Below are 16813 nucleotides of genomic sequence, written 5' to 3' on the forward strand. Positions count from 1 at the left end.
GATAAATCTGAATGGTCTCCGTTCCATTGACGGAGCATGCAAAGCTACAGTGGTCGCAGATGCAACAGAGCAAAAGGAATGATGTCCATAGAAGCCACCATCAGACCAAACACATCCATGCATTGACTCTAAGAACCAGGTTAAGACTCCAAGGTGGAGCAACAGGTTTAAACACAGGCCTGATTCTGACCAGAGCCTGAACAAAAGCTTGAACATCTGGCAACTGACTGACAAACCTTTCTCCAGGCTATGCTGAAGAAAAGATGCATTTCGTGGAATCCTCACCCGACTCCAAGAAAAAACCTTTAGCTTCACACCAAAAAAGGTATTTACGCCATACCTTATGGTAAATCTTACAAGTAACAGGTTTACGAGCCTGAAGCATAGTATCAATGACTGCCTCCAAAAAAATGCATCTAGACAGGACTAGGCGTTCAATATCCAAGCAGTGAGCTTCAGAGAATCTATATTTGGATGGAGGAACGGACCCTGAATGAGAAGGTCCTTCCTCAGAGGTAACTTCCAAGGAGGAAGAGATGACATCTTCACCAGATCTGCAAACCAGATTCTGCGAGGCCAGGCAGGAGCTATTAGGATCACAGACGTTCTCTCCTGCTTGATACGAGCAATGACTTATGGAAGGAGAGCAAACGGAGGAAACAGGTAAGCAAGCCTGAAATCCCAATGAACCACCAGGGCATCTATCAGGGCATCTCTTGACCTTGAACCGTACTTTGGAAGCTTGGCGTTCTGACGAAACCCCATAAGATTCAATTCCGGAACCCCCCACATCAGGGTTATCGCGGAGAACACCTCCAGATGGAGATTCCACTCCCTGGGTTAAAAAGTCTGTTTGCTTAGAAAATCCGCCTCCCAATTGTTCACTCCTGGAATGTGGATGGCAGATAGCAGACAATCGTGAGCTTCTGCCCACTGTAGAATGCGAGTCACCTCCTTCATGGCTAAGGAACTCTGAGTCCCTCCCTGGTGGTTGATGTAAGCCACTGAGGTGATGTTGTCCGACTGGAATCTGATAAACGGACTAAAAATAATTGAGGCCAAGCTGTCAAAGCATTGAAGATTGCTCTCAACTCCAAGATGTTTATGGGAAAAGAGGACTCTTCCCGAGATCACAGGCCCTGAGCCTTTGAAGAAACCCAAACAGCTCCCCAGTCTGACAGGCTGGCGTCCGTAGTCACAATCACCCAGGAAGGTCTCAGGAAACAAGTTCCCCGAGATAGATATTCCTGGGAAATCCACCAAGAAAGAGAGTCTCTTGATAGGGTGTCCAGATTTATCCTCTGTGATAAATCTGAATGGTCTCCGTTCCATTGACCGAGCATGCAAAGCTGCAGTGGTCGCAGATGCAACAGAGCAAAAGGAATGATGTCCATAGAAGCCACCATCAGACCAAACACATCCATGCATTGAGCCACTGATAGAAGAAAGGCAGACTGGAGGGAAAGGCAAGAATCCAGAAATTTGGAATTTTTAAATCTTCATGGACAGAGAATCTATGATTGTCCTTTGGAAAATCACTCTTGTAGATGGAATTAGAGAACTCTTTTACAGATTCACTTTCCACCCGTGGGAACATAGAAAAGATAACAATAGTTCTGTATGAGATGTTGCTAGTTGCAAAGATGACGCCTGAACCAAAATGTCGTCTAGATAAGGCGCCACCGCAATTGATCTGGGATCTGATCACTGCCAATAGAGCTCCCAGAACCTTTTTGAATACTCTGGGAGCTGTGGCAAGACCAAAGGGAAGAGCAATAAACTGGAAATGCTTGTCCAGAAAGGAAAACCTTAGAAACTGGTAATGATCCCTGTGGATAGGAACGTGTAAGTATGCGTCCTTCAGGTCTATGGTCGTCATGACCTGACCTTCCTGAGCCAATGGAACGATTTGTCGAAAAGTTCCCTTCTTTTCGGGAACCACAAATAGATTTGAATAGAATCATAGACCCTGTTCCTCTAGAGGGACTGGTAAGATAACTCCCAGGGAGGATAGGTCCTTTACGCAATATAAGAAGGCCTCCCTCTTTACCTGGTTTGAGGATAGTCTTGATAGGAAAAATCTGCCCCTTGGAGGGGAAGACTTGAATCCTATTTTGTAACCCTGGGATACAATGTCCACAGCCCATGGATCTGGGACATCGCTTAACCAAGCCTGTCAAAAAAGAGAAAGCCATCCCCCCACCTGATCCAAAATTGGATCGGGGGCAGACCCTTCATGCTGATTTAGAGTCAGCAGGAGGCTTCTTGTTCTGTTTTCCCTTATTCCAGGGCTGGCTGGATTTCCATTGGTCTGGGTTGGAAGAAGAAGAGGAGGATTTCTGTTTCTTAAAATTCCAAAAGGAACAAAAATTAGAAGTCTGACGACCCTTAGGTCTATTCTTCTTGTCCTGAGGTAGGAAAGACCCCTTTCAACCCGTAATCTCTGAAATGATCTCCGCCAGACCAGGTCCAAACAAAGTTTTACCCTTATAGGGCAAAGCCAAAAGCTTTGCCTTTGAAGACACATTAGCTGACCAAGATTTTAACCACAGAGCTCTGCGAGCTAAAACAGTGAAGCTAGATATCTTAGCTCCCAGTCTAATTACCTGTATGTTGGCATCACAGATAAAGGTATTGGCCAGTTTAAGAGCCTTGATCCTGTTTTGGATCTCCTCTACTGTAGTCTCTTCTGAAATCATAGCAGACAGGGCATCGCACCAATAAGATGCTGCTCCCGCAACCGTGGCAATACTTGCTGCAGGTTGAAACTGTAAACCCTGATGGACATACATCTTTTTTAAATAAGCCTCCAGCTTTTTATCCATAGGATCCTTAAAAGAACAGCTATCCTCTATAGGAATGGTATTTCTCTTAGCTAGAGTAGAAAAAGCACCTTCTACCTTAGGAACGGTGCGCCATGAGTCTCCAATAGACTCAGCAACAGAAAACAGCTTTTTAAAAACAGGGGAAGGGGAAAAAGGGACCCCTGGCTTATCTTATTCCTGTGCTATAAGTTTTGAAATTTTCCTAGGAACAGGAAAAACATCATCAGAAGGAGAATCATAATCTCTATCCAGCTTAGAAGACGTTTTAGGGTTAGCAGCAACTGAAGGTTCAGCCAAACATAAGAGCGCTAAAACCCCCCAAAAACAAACGGCTGCTAAGTTTTAAAGCCGTTAACTCTCTCTGCTGTTTCTCTGTCCCGTAAAGTTGAAACTGGTATAAATCCAGCACACATACAAATTGTCTCCCACGTATGATATAATGCCATATAAGGTAACAATATGACCCTCTGCCATGAATTAGGGAAATTAACCTCTTAAGTCTCTCCTTTGTCCTCATACCATAAGTGCCTAAAAGTCTTTAAGATCTATGACCCCCAATGAAGGCTGCCCCAACACTATACCCCTAAGACAATAGGGTAACTATGTCCCATAATTAAATCCACTAGAGGATTATCCTCTGAAGTGTTGTCCTTCCTAACCTATAAAGGAAGAGTCACTTACCTGTGGATCCGGCTGCAGGGCAGAAAGCAGCTACACAGGTGTGACAGGGACTTCGCTCCCTGTCATGGACCTGTAGTAAAATCAAGAACATGACAAGAAGAAAACAGCGCATCCACGAATCACAGCAGCGTTTATTCAGGTTAATGACACACACAGAAAATTGCACACTTACAAGATGACAGTAATGTATGAGCGGTAATGCCCTCTGGCTAGTTGTCTTTCGTTGTCAAGCTTGTATTTTCATATACCCCTGAAGAAGTCTGCCCGTGTGCAGAGGAAACGCGTAGGGTAACTAACTCCTACCATCAAAGTGTTTAGGACTGCTGCTCTTTTGAGTTTCTCTTTGGCACCTGCCGTATGTGACAGGAAGCGGGTCTCTTGGTGCTGCTGGTCGGCGTCTGAGGTGTTCCCGCTGAGATTTGCTACAGGCGAAAGACAACTAGCCAGAGGGCATTACCGCTCATACATTACTGTCATCTTGTAAGTGTGCAATTTTCTGTGTGTGTCATTTACCTGAATAAACGCTGCTGTGATTCGTGGATGCGCTGTTTTCTTCTTGTCATTTCTTATACAGCTTGCTGCAACGGGATACACATAGCTGGAGTTCCGTGATTCATCAGCTGCTCCTGTAAGGATCCTTCAGCATATATTCCATCAGACCAACTGGACATTACCACGTCGGATTTGCCGTGTATGCACATTTACTGAACAAACTTTGCCTCCATCTGGTTCAGCTAAGTTAACACACCAATCCTGCTACAATCAGTCTATATGCTTTTTGTGTGACTTAAACCAGCTACGGTTTTGGGACTGTTTTATTTTGGGACTGTTGTATTTTCACATATCTGTTGTGTACGTCGGTGATTGTATTTATGTCCCATATGTTTATACTATAGGGGAGTGGTTGTGTGTCTTCTGAGAAACAGATATTAGATACACCCCGTTTTTACTTTTTGATTATTTTTTTAAAGGGGAAGTTCTACTAGTGCCCCACCTGATTCAGTGTAGCGCTGTCATTTTCTCCTGTTTTTAAAATCAAGAACAGAGTAACTAACTCCGGCTTACTGCAAAGAGGAAGCAAAATGTTAAAAGTAAAAAGACTACCTTGCCGCCTTTTAACTGCTTAAAAGCCACCACTACTCTTACTAAAGAGATTGACAAGGACACAGCTAGACCCCAATCCTTGCTTGCAGGGAAGAGTACCCATAAATGGATTAATATCTTCAGACACCAACTTCGCACAACCTCCATTGACAGAGGCAAAGAGAATGACTGGGGATTATGGGTAAAGGAAGTTACACTTAACAGCCTTGCTGGGGTACTCTTTGCCTTCTCCTGCTGGCCAGGAGTAGACTATCCCACTAGTAATTGTAATGACGTTGTGGACTCTCCATGTCTTAGGAAAGAAACCAAGTTTAACATAGCTGAGAAATATATTAATTATATAAAAAAATACCTTTGGGTCTTCATTTAAAGATGTAATGTCTATATCTTTGCCAATATCAGCAAAAGGTTCAGGAGAATCTACAGGTTGTGAAATATCCATGTCTTTATAAACTGGTGTTGCCACCAGCATTTCACTTGTTTTAGTAGATCTGTCTACGCCTATTTGTGTAGGTCCATTTAGATCCTCAGATGTCGCATATATTTCTGGAGGGTTTACTTTGTCTGTACTTAACGTATGTTCTTTTTCGTGCCCAACCAGTGTTACATTATTATCATAAGTGTCCTGTAATTGGCACTCTTCTTGGCATATCGTATCACAGTTTTTGTTCATTTGCATAGGGATGGAAGAAAACAAAGTATTATCAGTCATTTGTGAATTCACAAAACATAAAACATTTTTTGGCTGACTCATTTGAGTACTAATTGAATTGACTTGGTCCTCCTCTACACTGTTAGGAGACAAACAGTTTGGCATGGAAGGCCAGCTTTTCAAAGTAACCTTTTCATCACATTGTGATAACTGAGAAAATGAGCACTTTTCGTAAGAACTAGTTGGGGATGTGGGTTTATTTCGTCTGTGCTTTTTCAAAGATAGTCTTGTCATTTCGTCTGCAAGTTTTTCTCTATCAACAAATCGTTCACAACTATCCAAACAGGAAGTTTTTGATTTTATCCCAGTGTTTTTCATAAGGTTTTTATCCACTGAGTGTTGAATTTGATAAGGTCTCTCTAATTTTATTCCAATTTCTCTCCATCCATTCTCACTCCCTTGTTCATGTAATAAATTGATCTCATGGCCGATGCATGGGCGACTGCCAATTGCTAAGTCGTCAGTGACAGATGAGTAAATTGTTGAGCTTTTTCCCGTTGTTTGAACATTCAAGTCCCGTTTGTCTCTACTCTTCCAATGAATATCAAAACCATCTAAAAAGAAGAAAAACTTATTTATACTGACAGATAAAAAAAAAAAATCATACACAAAGTAATAGCCTGGAACTGGATCTTGCTGTATGATGTAATTACTGATTAGAGGGGATTATTTTTAATGTCTGGCAAATAAGAGTCAATACTATTTTGTCATTTTTTTTTTGTTTGATTTTTTGTGATGGGAGTTTGGCAGTTAAGGGGTCAATAGTGCTTTGGGGTTTAGTGGGGCATGGGTTAACTGTGATAGGATCATTGATTGTTAGGGGGTTAAAAGCAGTCAGGGTGTTTAAGCAATTAAATAAACCCTTTAGTGGAAAGGATGACTCAGAGATGCCCTTCACTTTCTTCACTGGTGCAGAGGATGTCTTTGAGTCATCATCCACCTGGTTAGCTTGCGCACCGCCCAGGAGGAAAAGGAATCACAAATCCCAGTAAACGTGTGAAGTCATTATGTCAAACTAAATGACAATGCCAAACAAAAATGCACTTTGTAATTGCTTTGAGGGAAAAGGGTCTTTTACGAAAACAATGATCTAATACCTCTATCAATTAATAGGGCACATGACCCCTTATATGAGAAAGAACAATTAGCCCTTTCAAATACCCCTCCAGCTATTACCCGGAACACTATGAATGAGGGAATCTGAGCAGAGGAAGCAGACAGTACCGATAACATGACAGTGGGAATTCTGGAGCTGTTGAAAAAATGTTAAACTGCAATTCGACTCTGTAATACCCCTAATACAGTCCGTACCTATTCCACCAAGGTATGCTGTGCATTGAGATTCCTACAACCTATTGAGAAAGAGTCCGCACTTAAAAAACAGCCACAGCAGAATAGTCTCAGTGTACTATACCCAATTTAAAGCCTACTGGCTCCAAGTAACTTTGGTTAAGGTAAGGGGTTGTCTAGAGGCTCTAGACCCTTGCAGTATCAGAAGATCATACAAATAAAGGGTCCCAATCTACCTTCTTCATCTTTAAAAAAATCAATAAACAAACATGTCAAGATAAAGCAGAGGATACTTTAACCAGGTACAAAAGTAACTTAGAGACAGTCTACTCCAAAATGTTTATTGTTTAGAAAGATATATAATCCCTTTATTAACTATTCCTCAGTTTTGCATAACCAACACTGTTATATTAATATACTGTATGTTTAACCTCTATGATTACCTTGAATCTAAGCCTCTTCTGACCGCCCCCTGATCACATGACTTTAATTTACTATCTATTGACTTGCATCTCCACAGGAGTAAGCACATTGCTATCTATATGGCACACTCTGACTAGCAGTGTCTTGCTGTGAAGAGCTATAAAAATGCAGATAAGAGGCTGTCTGTAGTGGCTTAGAAATTTATAGGTTTATAGGTTATAAAGTATATTAATATAACAATGTTGGATGTGCAAAGCTGGGGAATGGAAAGTAAAGGCTTTATCTATCTTTTAAAACAATAACAATTTTGGAGTAGACTGTCCCTTTAAGTAAAGGATGAGAAGGTCTGTTTAGTCAAATGGGGAATTGTCTCAAAAACGTCTGATAAGATCTGCTGGTTCAAGGAAGTTCAATAACAAATGCAACAACAATTTTTTTGTCTCATGCAAACAACACAGTATATTTTATTGACCCTTAAAGGGACACTGAACCCAAAAATTTTCTTTCGTGATTCAGATAGAGCATGAAATTTTAAGCAACTTTATAATTTACTCCTATTATCAATGTTTCTTCGTTCTCTTGCTATCTTTATATAAAAAAGAAGGCATCTAAGCTTTTTTCTTGGTTCAGTACTCTGGACAGCAGTTTTTGATTGGTGGATGAATTTATCCACCAATCAGCAAGGACAACCTAGGTTGTTCACCAAAAATGGGCCGGCATCTAAACTTACATTCTTGCATTTCAAATAAAGATTCCAAGAGAATGAAGAAAAATTGATAATAGGAGTAAATTAGAAAGTTGCTTAAAATTGCATGCTCTATCTGAATCACACACACAAAAAATTTGGGTTCAGTGTCCCTTTAAATGAGAGTAAGGAGGCATTTCACTTTATCAACCATATAGAAATAATGCAACAACAACAACACCTGCAATTAATGTCAAAATCCTTTGGCTGATTATACTGATTATATAGTTAAATAATATATAATTTTGAGGCTAAAGTGCCCGGTTTTTAAAAATTCGATTAAAAACAGGGGAACTTTAAGTCATCAATATTTACATTTCACTTGTGTTGGGAAAAATACTTACCTTTTAATCTTTACAGCTGCTCCAGCTTTGTCCACCCGTCGCAAAGCCTCTTCCTGGGTCTAAAATGAGGAATCCGGCTTCCTCCAATCAGCGTTGAATCAGACACTGATTCCCCCGGGGGGGAAGCCGTGATTGGAGGATGACCGATCCATCATTTCTGACGTCAGAAATGGCTTGCGACGACCGGGGGAAGCTGGAGCGGCTGTCAAGTTTAAAAGGTAAGTATTTTTTCACAACACGAGTGAAATGTAAATTTTGATGACTTAAAGTGCCCCTGTTTTTAATCAAATTTTTAAAAACCGTCACTTTAGCCTCAAAATTTACGTTCACTTTAAATCACCATTAATATAGTTATACATATTATATATAAAGAGTATTTAATACATTTAAGATTTATACCAGTTATGTATAAACTGTTAAAGAGACATAGAAGTGCAAAACGAAAATGCTCTAATGAGTCAGTTAAATGCAAGCAATAGTGTAATTATAAAAATGTTCTATAGGTTTAACTCCTGCAGTACTGCACTGCAAGTGGAACACATCTAGAGAGCCAATGATAAAAGGTATATGTGTGTAACTTCCAATCAGATCTAGCTCTTAATAGTGCATTGCTGCTTCTGAGCCTAAATGGGTATGCTTTTAAACAAAGGATACCAAGAGAATAAAGAAATACATTGAATGGTTTCTTAAAATTACATGGTCTATGTGCGCCATAAAAGTTTAACTGTGACTTCCATGTCCCTTTAACAATTGCTAATATTAGTTATAAAGTGTAATGACGATACCTTAGCACCACTGATTTACCTTGGAAAGCGTTGACCGATTCTATGGACAGAACTCTTCTTCCAATGGATGAAAGACTTCGACAAACCATAGATGAAGAACAATTCAATTTCTCTTCACACAATGAGATAACGCTCTGTATATGCAACAGATTGACGACAATGCATTAAGAAAGGAACTTTTATGTTCTTATGTCACATACAAATATTTTTTGTAGAACAGTTTACGTGTCTATACAATGAGTTATCATATTAGGTGTAAACTTAAAGGGACAGTAAACACCATGTTGTGTTGCTATAGAATAACATATCAGCCAAGTCTAAAGGTTTTTAAAACTAATTAACGGGCACAACTACTCTACAATACTTACTATGGTATTGCTTTCCTTCCTGTTGCTGCTGCTCTCTTTAATTCTGTGTTCCTATTTTAACCCCTAAAAAGTTGTCCAGTGGTGAAGCTCCACCTCATTGTACTGGGGGCTGCCATCATGGAGCAAACTTATTGTCACATGTTATGACAGAAGTAGTGTGCATTTAGGACTTAAAGGGCCATAATACCCAAATGTTGAAACACTTGAAAGTGATGCAGCATAGCTGTAAAAAGCTGACTAGAAAATATCACCTGAACATCTCTATGTAAAAAAGAAAGATATTTTACCTCAAAAGTTTCTTAGTAGCCACATCCCATTGTAAAGGACTTCTAAGCAGCAAATTAGTATGTCTGTCCCGGGACAGCGGAAGGAGCGAGCATTCATGCACACTTATCTTATTTCCCTATTCAGTGTAAGGAAGTTTACAATGAAATCTCATGAGAGTTAAGTTAAATCTCATGAGATCACAGTAAAAGAGTTCATGACCTCAGCACTGCTGATGCTGATTGGCTGCTGTTCATTTCTTCATTATTTTTTTACCTACAGCTGAGCAGCAGCTGAGTTTAACTTTTTACAAAGAACTTACTCTGCTGAGCTGAGGAAATTGTGAGGTAAAATATCTTCCTTTTTTACATAGAGATGCGCAGGGGATATTTTCCTGTCAGCTTTTTACAGTTATACTGCATCAGTTTCAAGTGATTTAGCATATGAGTATTATGTCCCTTTAATTAGGCTTTTTTTTTTTTACTTAGGGTGCATAATATAAAGCAGAGCTGTACATTTTGGCTGTGGCTGCATTGCTCTATATTATTGTTAAGGGCTTTTTTCAAATATAATTTGTGTAACTGTAAAACTGTGTAAGAAATCCAAAAATATAAAGCACACATGATGTATCATGCACACTACCTCCAAGCAAATGATACAGCTGTAAAAAAAAGTGGCCAATATTACTGATCTGTGGGTGATCTGCTTCTGTAACAGGCTGTAAGGATACCTGAGCTACAAGATGGCAGCCCCCAGTACACTACAAAAAGGTGGAGCTTCAGTATTTGGTACTTTAAAGTTTTAAAACAGGAGAACTGATTTGAAAAGAGCTGCAGGAACAGGATGATATGCAATAACATGACGAGTAGCAACCATTCTTTTGTAGTTTAGCAGTAGTTCTCTTTAACATAATTTATACAGCAATTATTTTTCAATAGCCAAACCCACGATTTCTGTTATTTAAAGGAGCCATATTGGACTTGAGTCAGCAGAGAACAAGGCTAATATTAGTATAAAGTGAATTGTTTTGCAGTTGTTATCAGCGAAACCCAATTAGGGACAGATATTAGCCTTGAGAAGTCAGCATTTCCAGCTCTGAGAATAAGACAATCCTCAATTTTCAGAGCTAAGCTTCTTTAGCGATTCTTAAAAGGACATGAAATATAGAATCTTTCTTTCATGATTCAGCTAGAGCATACATCAACATCTTTCCAATTTACTCCTATAATCACATTTGATTCATTCTCTAGGTATCCTCTGTGACAAGAGGCATATATGTATATAGCAAGCTCCCAGTAGTGCATTGCTGCCCGTGCGCCTTTCTAGTTATGCTTTTCAACAAAGGATACAAAGATAACAAATCAAATTAGATAATAGAAGCAAATTAGACAGTTGTTTTAAACTATATGCTCCATCTGAATCATGAGTTTCATTTTGACTTTACTGTCCCTTTAATTTTAAAGGCATCTTGGCTATAATAAGGCAGAAGGGAGCAGAAAAATACAGCTACTGTGTCTCTGCTGACAGCAACTGAACGACAGTATCATTCATTAAAAAAATCTACCTAGGCAAAAAAAGGGGGGCATCTATATTGGTAATACTATGGTGAAACAGGATAAATTCTATTTACTGCAAACGTAAAATTTAAAAAAAAATTCCTAATGTGAATAGAAAAATATAAGATGAATAAAAATGAACTTCCCTCGCACATTTTAGTCATCAGAGCTTTTATTAAAAAGGAACAGTGATACAAATTATAATTTATTAATGGACTCTTGCTGACAAATCAACCAACCTCAATATCAGGCCTGTCTACCGGGTTTTCCTGTTGCATGAGATCAAGCAAGGAATTCAGATCTTGACAGAATGGTGTCTCTAACTCTGGTTCAATCACAAATTCAATTGCTGCCTTTAGCGTTGCTCCTAAAGAGTATATATGCGCCTAGAATAAAAACAAAATACATCATTCATGGTCGCACTCACACTTTTTTTTCCAGTACACTGCTGAATAGCACAGGGGATGCAGTATTAAACCAAAAATATGCTGATCTTATGGAAATGTTTTTTGTGCTGGAATAGAAGTGATGCAATACAGTTAAAGGGGCATTTTTATTTCATGATTTAGATAGAGCATGTAATTTGAAACTACTTTCCAATTTACTTCTAGTATCTAATTTGCTGTAATTGATATCCTTTGTTGAAAAGCATATCTAAATAGGCTCAGTAGCTGCTGATTGGTGGCTGCACATTGATGCCTTGTGGATTGGTTCATCCATGTGCAGTGCTATTTCTTAAACAAAGGATATCTAAAAAATAAATTAAATTAGATAATTGATGTAAATTGGAATGCTTTTTAAAATTGTATTCTCTATCTGAATCATAGAAATATTTTTTTTGGGTGTCATGTCCCTTTAAATGAGGTCAACAGTAATAGTTAATCAGAAATCAAATACAATTAAATGTTTGAAGTTTTTAAAAATATAGATTTGCTCAATAAACAAAATTGATTTTTTTTTCCTGCCTCTGCTTTTGCCTTTTTCCCACCTTTTGAGCCTGACCAACCGCATGGCCTATTTTAATTAAACTTGTAAACGCATGTAAGTGCACTCACACAAATTTACCATTGTTGTTTTCACACTTTGCTTACCCGTAAAGGGATACTAAACCCAATTTTTTTTTCTTTCATGATTCAAATAGAGCATGCAATTTTAAGCAACTTTGTAATTTACTCCTATTATCAAATTGTCTTTGTTCTCTTGCTATCTTTATTTGAAAAGCAGGAATGTAAAGCTTCAGAGCAGGCCCATTTTTGGTTCAGCACCTGGGTATCGTTTGCTGATTGGTGGCTAAATGTAGCCACCAATAAGCAAGAGCTATCCAGGGTGCTGAACCAAAAATGGGGCGGGTCCGAAGCTTTACAATCCTGCTTTTCAATTAAAGATAGCAAGAGAACATAGAAAAATTGATAATAGGAGTAAATTAGAAAGTTACTTAAAATTGCATGCTCTATCTGAATCATGAAAGAAAACAATTGGATTTAGTGTCCCTTTAACAAAACAAGCTTTATTAGTGTGCATGTATGGGACAAATACTTGCACCCATGTCTTACACCCTTCCCAATATGAGTTCAATGAAGGTTTAATTTAGCTGAAAGAAAGACAAGTCGTTGACATAAAGAACTGTGTTGGTGGAAATATGCCATGCTCCTATTCATTACAGCATGTGATTTTAGCACTAGTGACCCTGCAACCATATGTGTTTAAACCCTCATAAACAGGTTAGACAGAGTAAAGTTGGGACATTTGGGACTACCGCTGATGATTAGGCCAGTGGCAGTTTTCTCTCATAACCAGCAGTTCTCTGTGGTCCCCAAGCAGAACTTTAACCCATTTGTGGGGGTAACAGAAATAGTGTTGCAGGGTCGCTAGTGCTAAAATGATACGCTCTAACAAATGATAGCATGTCATTTTTCTGCAATAAGAGAACAAAAATGAGAGACCATTCTTGCAACTGAGATGTTACACAGTAAGATGGATACCGGGTCATTGCCATGGAAACAGTGAGTGATCTACATAAGATTATTTAATGGTGCAGCTATTTTATGTTGTCAGAATGAAATCACCCTTCTAGCAAATCAGAATTTTGTGCATTTTTTAAAATGTATGTTTCTGCATATAGAGTAAGATGAGAGAAAAATGACAAAAATAAATATATTTTATCTACTAATTATTAACGTATTTGCTCGATTATAAGACAAAAAAAACGGCCTTGTCTTATAATTGAGGTCATCTTACTTTCAAACTCTATTAGTGGAGCGGAGAAGAATTCTTCAAACTTCAGTCCGTCACATGAGTCGCTCAGAGGTCACATGAGCTGCGCGGGGTCACAAGAGCTGTGTGTGGGGCATGTGAGAGGCACGGTATTCACTTGACCCAGATCTCACAGAAGTACCGTATATGTACCGGTACTGATCACAGGAGCACAAAGTGATAGGTATGGCTAAGGTGCATACTGAATACCGTACTACAGCATTCTACAAAGCATGTACTGTGTAGCTCATGTGACCCTCGTGACCCCGAGTTTAAGTTTGCCTGTGTGCTCCCTAGCCCATACGGGGCAACTGGGCTAGGGAGCAAACGGGCAAACTTAAGCGTGGGTCACATGAGCTACACAGTACATGCTTTGTAAATGCTGTAGTACGGTATACAGTATGCTCCTTAACCCTATCTATCAGTCTGTGCTCCTGGTTAAAGCACATCTTTGTGAACTACATATCCCATGATTCTCAGGCTGCCTTAAGGGTGACTGAGCATCATGGGAAATGTTCTTAAAGGTGTACTACTCACTTGTGAACCACTGACTTGATAGGTGAGCAAGATGCACATTACCCCCATTAAAATACCACCCCACATTACTACCCCGAGTCCCATAACCACAGTTTTTTTTTCTTTCAATAACATCCACAGTTTGGGGGTGGGGTCGTCTAATAATCAGGGTCGTCTTATAATCAAGCAAATACGGGTAATTATTACCAGTTGTTCTCCCCATGACCTCTTTAATGGGCACAACATCCGGCTGATTTTTTCTGACCACTCGGCTAAAACTGGTATATGAACAATGATGTAACTTAACCCTGTGTTTACTAGAAACACTGTAAACTACATTTCAAAACCTGTTTAAAAAAAAAACAAAACACACACACATAATTCAAAAACATGCTAGTAATACACTTCCCAGAGATCATTCCCATATTAACAATTTATAAAGGCGTATGAAAATGCAGATCGCCGTTATAAGCATGCAATAAAATAGCTGAATATACACTATGGGGTCGATCAGAATTTTGCAATTGTTTGCAGCAGATAATGATTTCTAAAGTTGACTTTAATACCCCTCAAACTTGAAACTGCTATCTCCCAAAAATAACATTAACCCCTTAACGACCAAGGACGTACGCCACACGTCCTCAAAAAAAATACAGTTAATGACCGAGGACGTGTGGCGTACGTCCTTGGTCTGGAAAGCAGCTGGAAGCGATCCTGCTCGCTTCCAGCTGCTTTCCGGTTATTGCAGTGATGCCTCGATATCGAGGCATCCTGCAATAACCCCCCTTGGCCATCCGATGCAGAGAGAGCCACTCTGTGGCACTCTCTGCACCGGACATCGGTGGCCGGTATCGTTGGTGGGTGGGAGCAAGTCTGGGAGGCGGGTGGGAGGGATCGGGGGCGGGACAGACGGGAGCGTGCACGGGAGCGTGCGCGTGCACGGGGGGTGGCGGGCGGGCGCGTGCACGGGGCGGGAGCGAGAGGGAACCGCTACACTTCAGAAAAATAAAGGTTGTTAAAAGTTAAAAAAAAAAAACATTAAAATAAATAAACAAATAATCTAAGAGATCTGGAAGGGGTGGGGGGGTTGATCGGGGGGAGGGGGGGGAAGCTACAGAAAAGGGCAATTAAATAAAAAAAAGCACTTTTTTTTACTAAACTGGGTACTGGCAGACAGCTGCCAGTACCCAAGATGGCGCCCATTAAGGCAGAGGGGGAGGGTTAGAGATCTGTTTGGTGGGGGATCAGTGAGGTTGGGGGCTAAGGGAGGATCCTACACAGTAGCATATGTAAATATGCTAAGAACCCCCCCCCCCAAAAAAAAACCAAGTATAGCTTCTATTTTAGTACTGGCAGAGTTTCTGCCAGTACTTAAGATGGCGGGGACAATTGTGGGGTGGGGGAGGGAAGAGAGCTGTTTGGGAGGGATCAGGGGGTCTGATGTTTCAGGTGGGAGGCTGAGCTCTACACTAAAGCTAAAATTAACCCTGCAAGTTCCCTACAAGCTACAGAATTAACCCCTTCACTGCTGGGCATAATACACGTGTGGTGCGCAGTGGCATTTAGCGGCCTTCTAATTACCAAAAAGCAATGCCAAAGCCATATATGTCTGCTATTTCTGAACAAAGGGGATCCCAGAGAAGCATTTACAACCATTTGTGCCATAATTGCACAAGCTGTTTGTAAATGATTTCAGTGAGAAACCTAAAATTGTGAAAAATGTAACGTTTTTTTAATTTGATCGCATTTGGCGGTGAAATGGTGGCATGAAATATACCAAAATTGGCCTAGATCAATACTTGGGGTTGTGTACTACACTACACTAAAGCTAAAATTACCTCTAAAAGCTCCCTACATGCTCCCTAATTAACCCCTTCACTGCTGGGCATAATACACGTGTAGTGCGCAGTGGCATTTAGCAGCCTTCTAATTGCTAAAAAGCAATGCCAAAGCCATATAAGTCTGCTATTTCTGAACAAAGGGGATCTCAGAGAAGAATTTACAACCATGTATGCTATAATTGCATAAGTTGTTTGTAAATAATTTCAGTGAGAAACCAAAAGTTTGTTAAAAAATTAGTGAAAAAGTGAACAATTTTTTGTATTTAATCACATTTGGCGGTGAAATGGTGGCATGAAATATACCAAAATGGGCCTAGATCAATACTTTGGGTTGTCTACTAAAAAAAAATATATACATGTCAAGGGATATTCAGGGATTCCTGAAAGATATTAGTGTTCTAATGTAACTAGCGCTAATTTTGAAAAATAATGGTTTGGAAATAGCGAAGTGCTACTTGTATTTATGGCCCTATAACTTACAAAAAAAACAAAGATCGTGTAAACATTGGGTATTTCTAAACTCAGGACAAAATTTAGAAACTATTTAGTATGGGTGTTTTTTGGTGGTTTTAGATGTGTAACAGATTTTGGGGGTCAAAGTTCTAAAAAGTGTGTTTTTTTCCATTTTTTCCTCATATTTTATAATTTTTTTTATAGTAAATTATAAGATATGATGAAAATAATGATATCTTTAGAAAGTCCATTTAATGGCAAGAAAAACGGTATATAATATGTGTGGGTACAGTAAATGAGTAAGAGGAAAATTACAGCTAAACACAAACATCTCAAAAATGTAAAAATAGCCTTGGTCCCAAACGGACAGAAAATGGAAAAGTGCTGTGGTCATTAAGGGGTTAAAAGGGACAGTCTAGTCAAAATTAAACTTTCTTTATTCAGATAGGACTTGTAATTTTAATCAACTTTCCAATGTACTTTTATCATCAAATTTGCTTTGTTCTCTTGGTATTCTTATTTGAAACAAAACCTAGGTAGGCTCATATGCTAATTTCTTAGCCCTTGAGGGAGTTTTTTTTTTTTTTTTTTAAAGGAATTTAAAAAAACATGTGATAAAAGGCATCTTATCACATGTTTTTTAAATTCCTTTT

At 39.3% G+C, this 16813-nt stretch overlaps 1 protein-coding gene across 1 annotated transcript in view; it reads right to left on the reverse strand.

The window, feature by feature from the left end:
* The window catches only part of KNDC1 (kinase non-catalytic C-lobe domain containing 1), a 266031-nt gene that overhangs the window by 213829 nt on the left and 35389 nt on the right, over nt 1–16813 (reverse strand). Inside the window, exons 4-6 of the mRNA XM_053692913.1 lie at nt 11337–11483; nt 8929–9043; nt 4963–5876 (exon numbers count right to left, since the gene is read on the reverse strand). Of these exons, the coding sequence (XP_053548888.1) occupies nt 4963–5876; nt 8929–9043; nt 11337–11483 (1176 nt within the window). The remainder of the gene's footprint in view (nt 1–4962; nt 5877–8928; nt 9044–11336; nt 11484–16813) is intronic.

This window comes from Bombina bombina, chromosome 9 (genome assembly GCF_027579735.1).
Source record: "Bombina bombina isolate aBomBom1 chromosome 9, aBomBom1.pri, whole genome shotgun sequence".
NCBI lineage: Eukaryota > Metazoa > Chordata > Amphibia > Anura > Bombinatoridae > Bombina > Bombina bombina.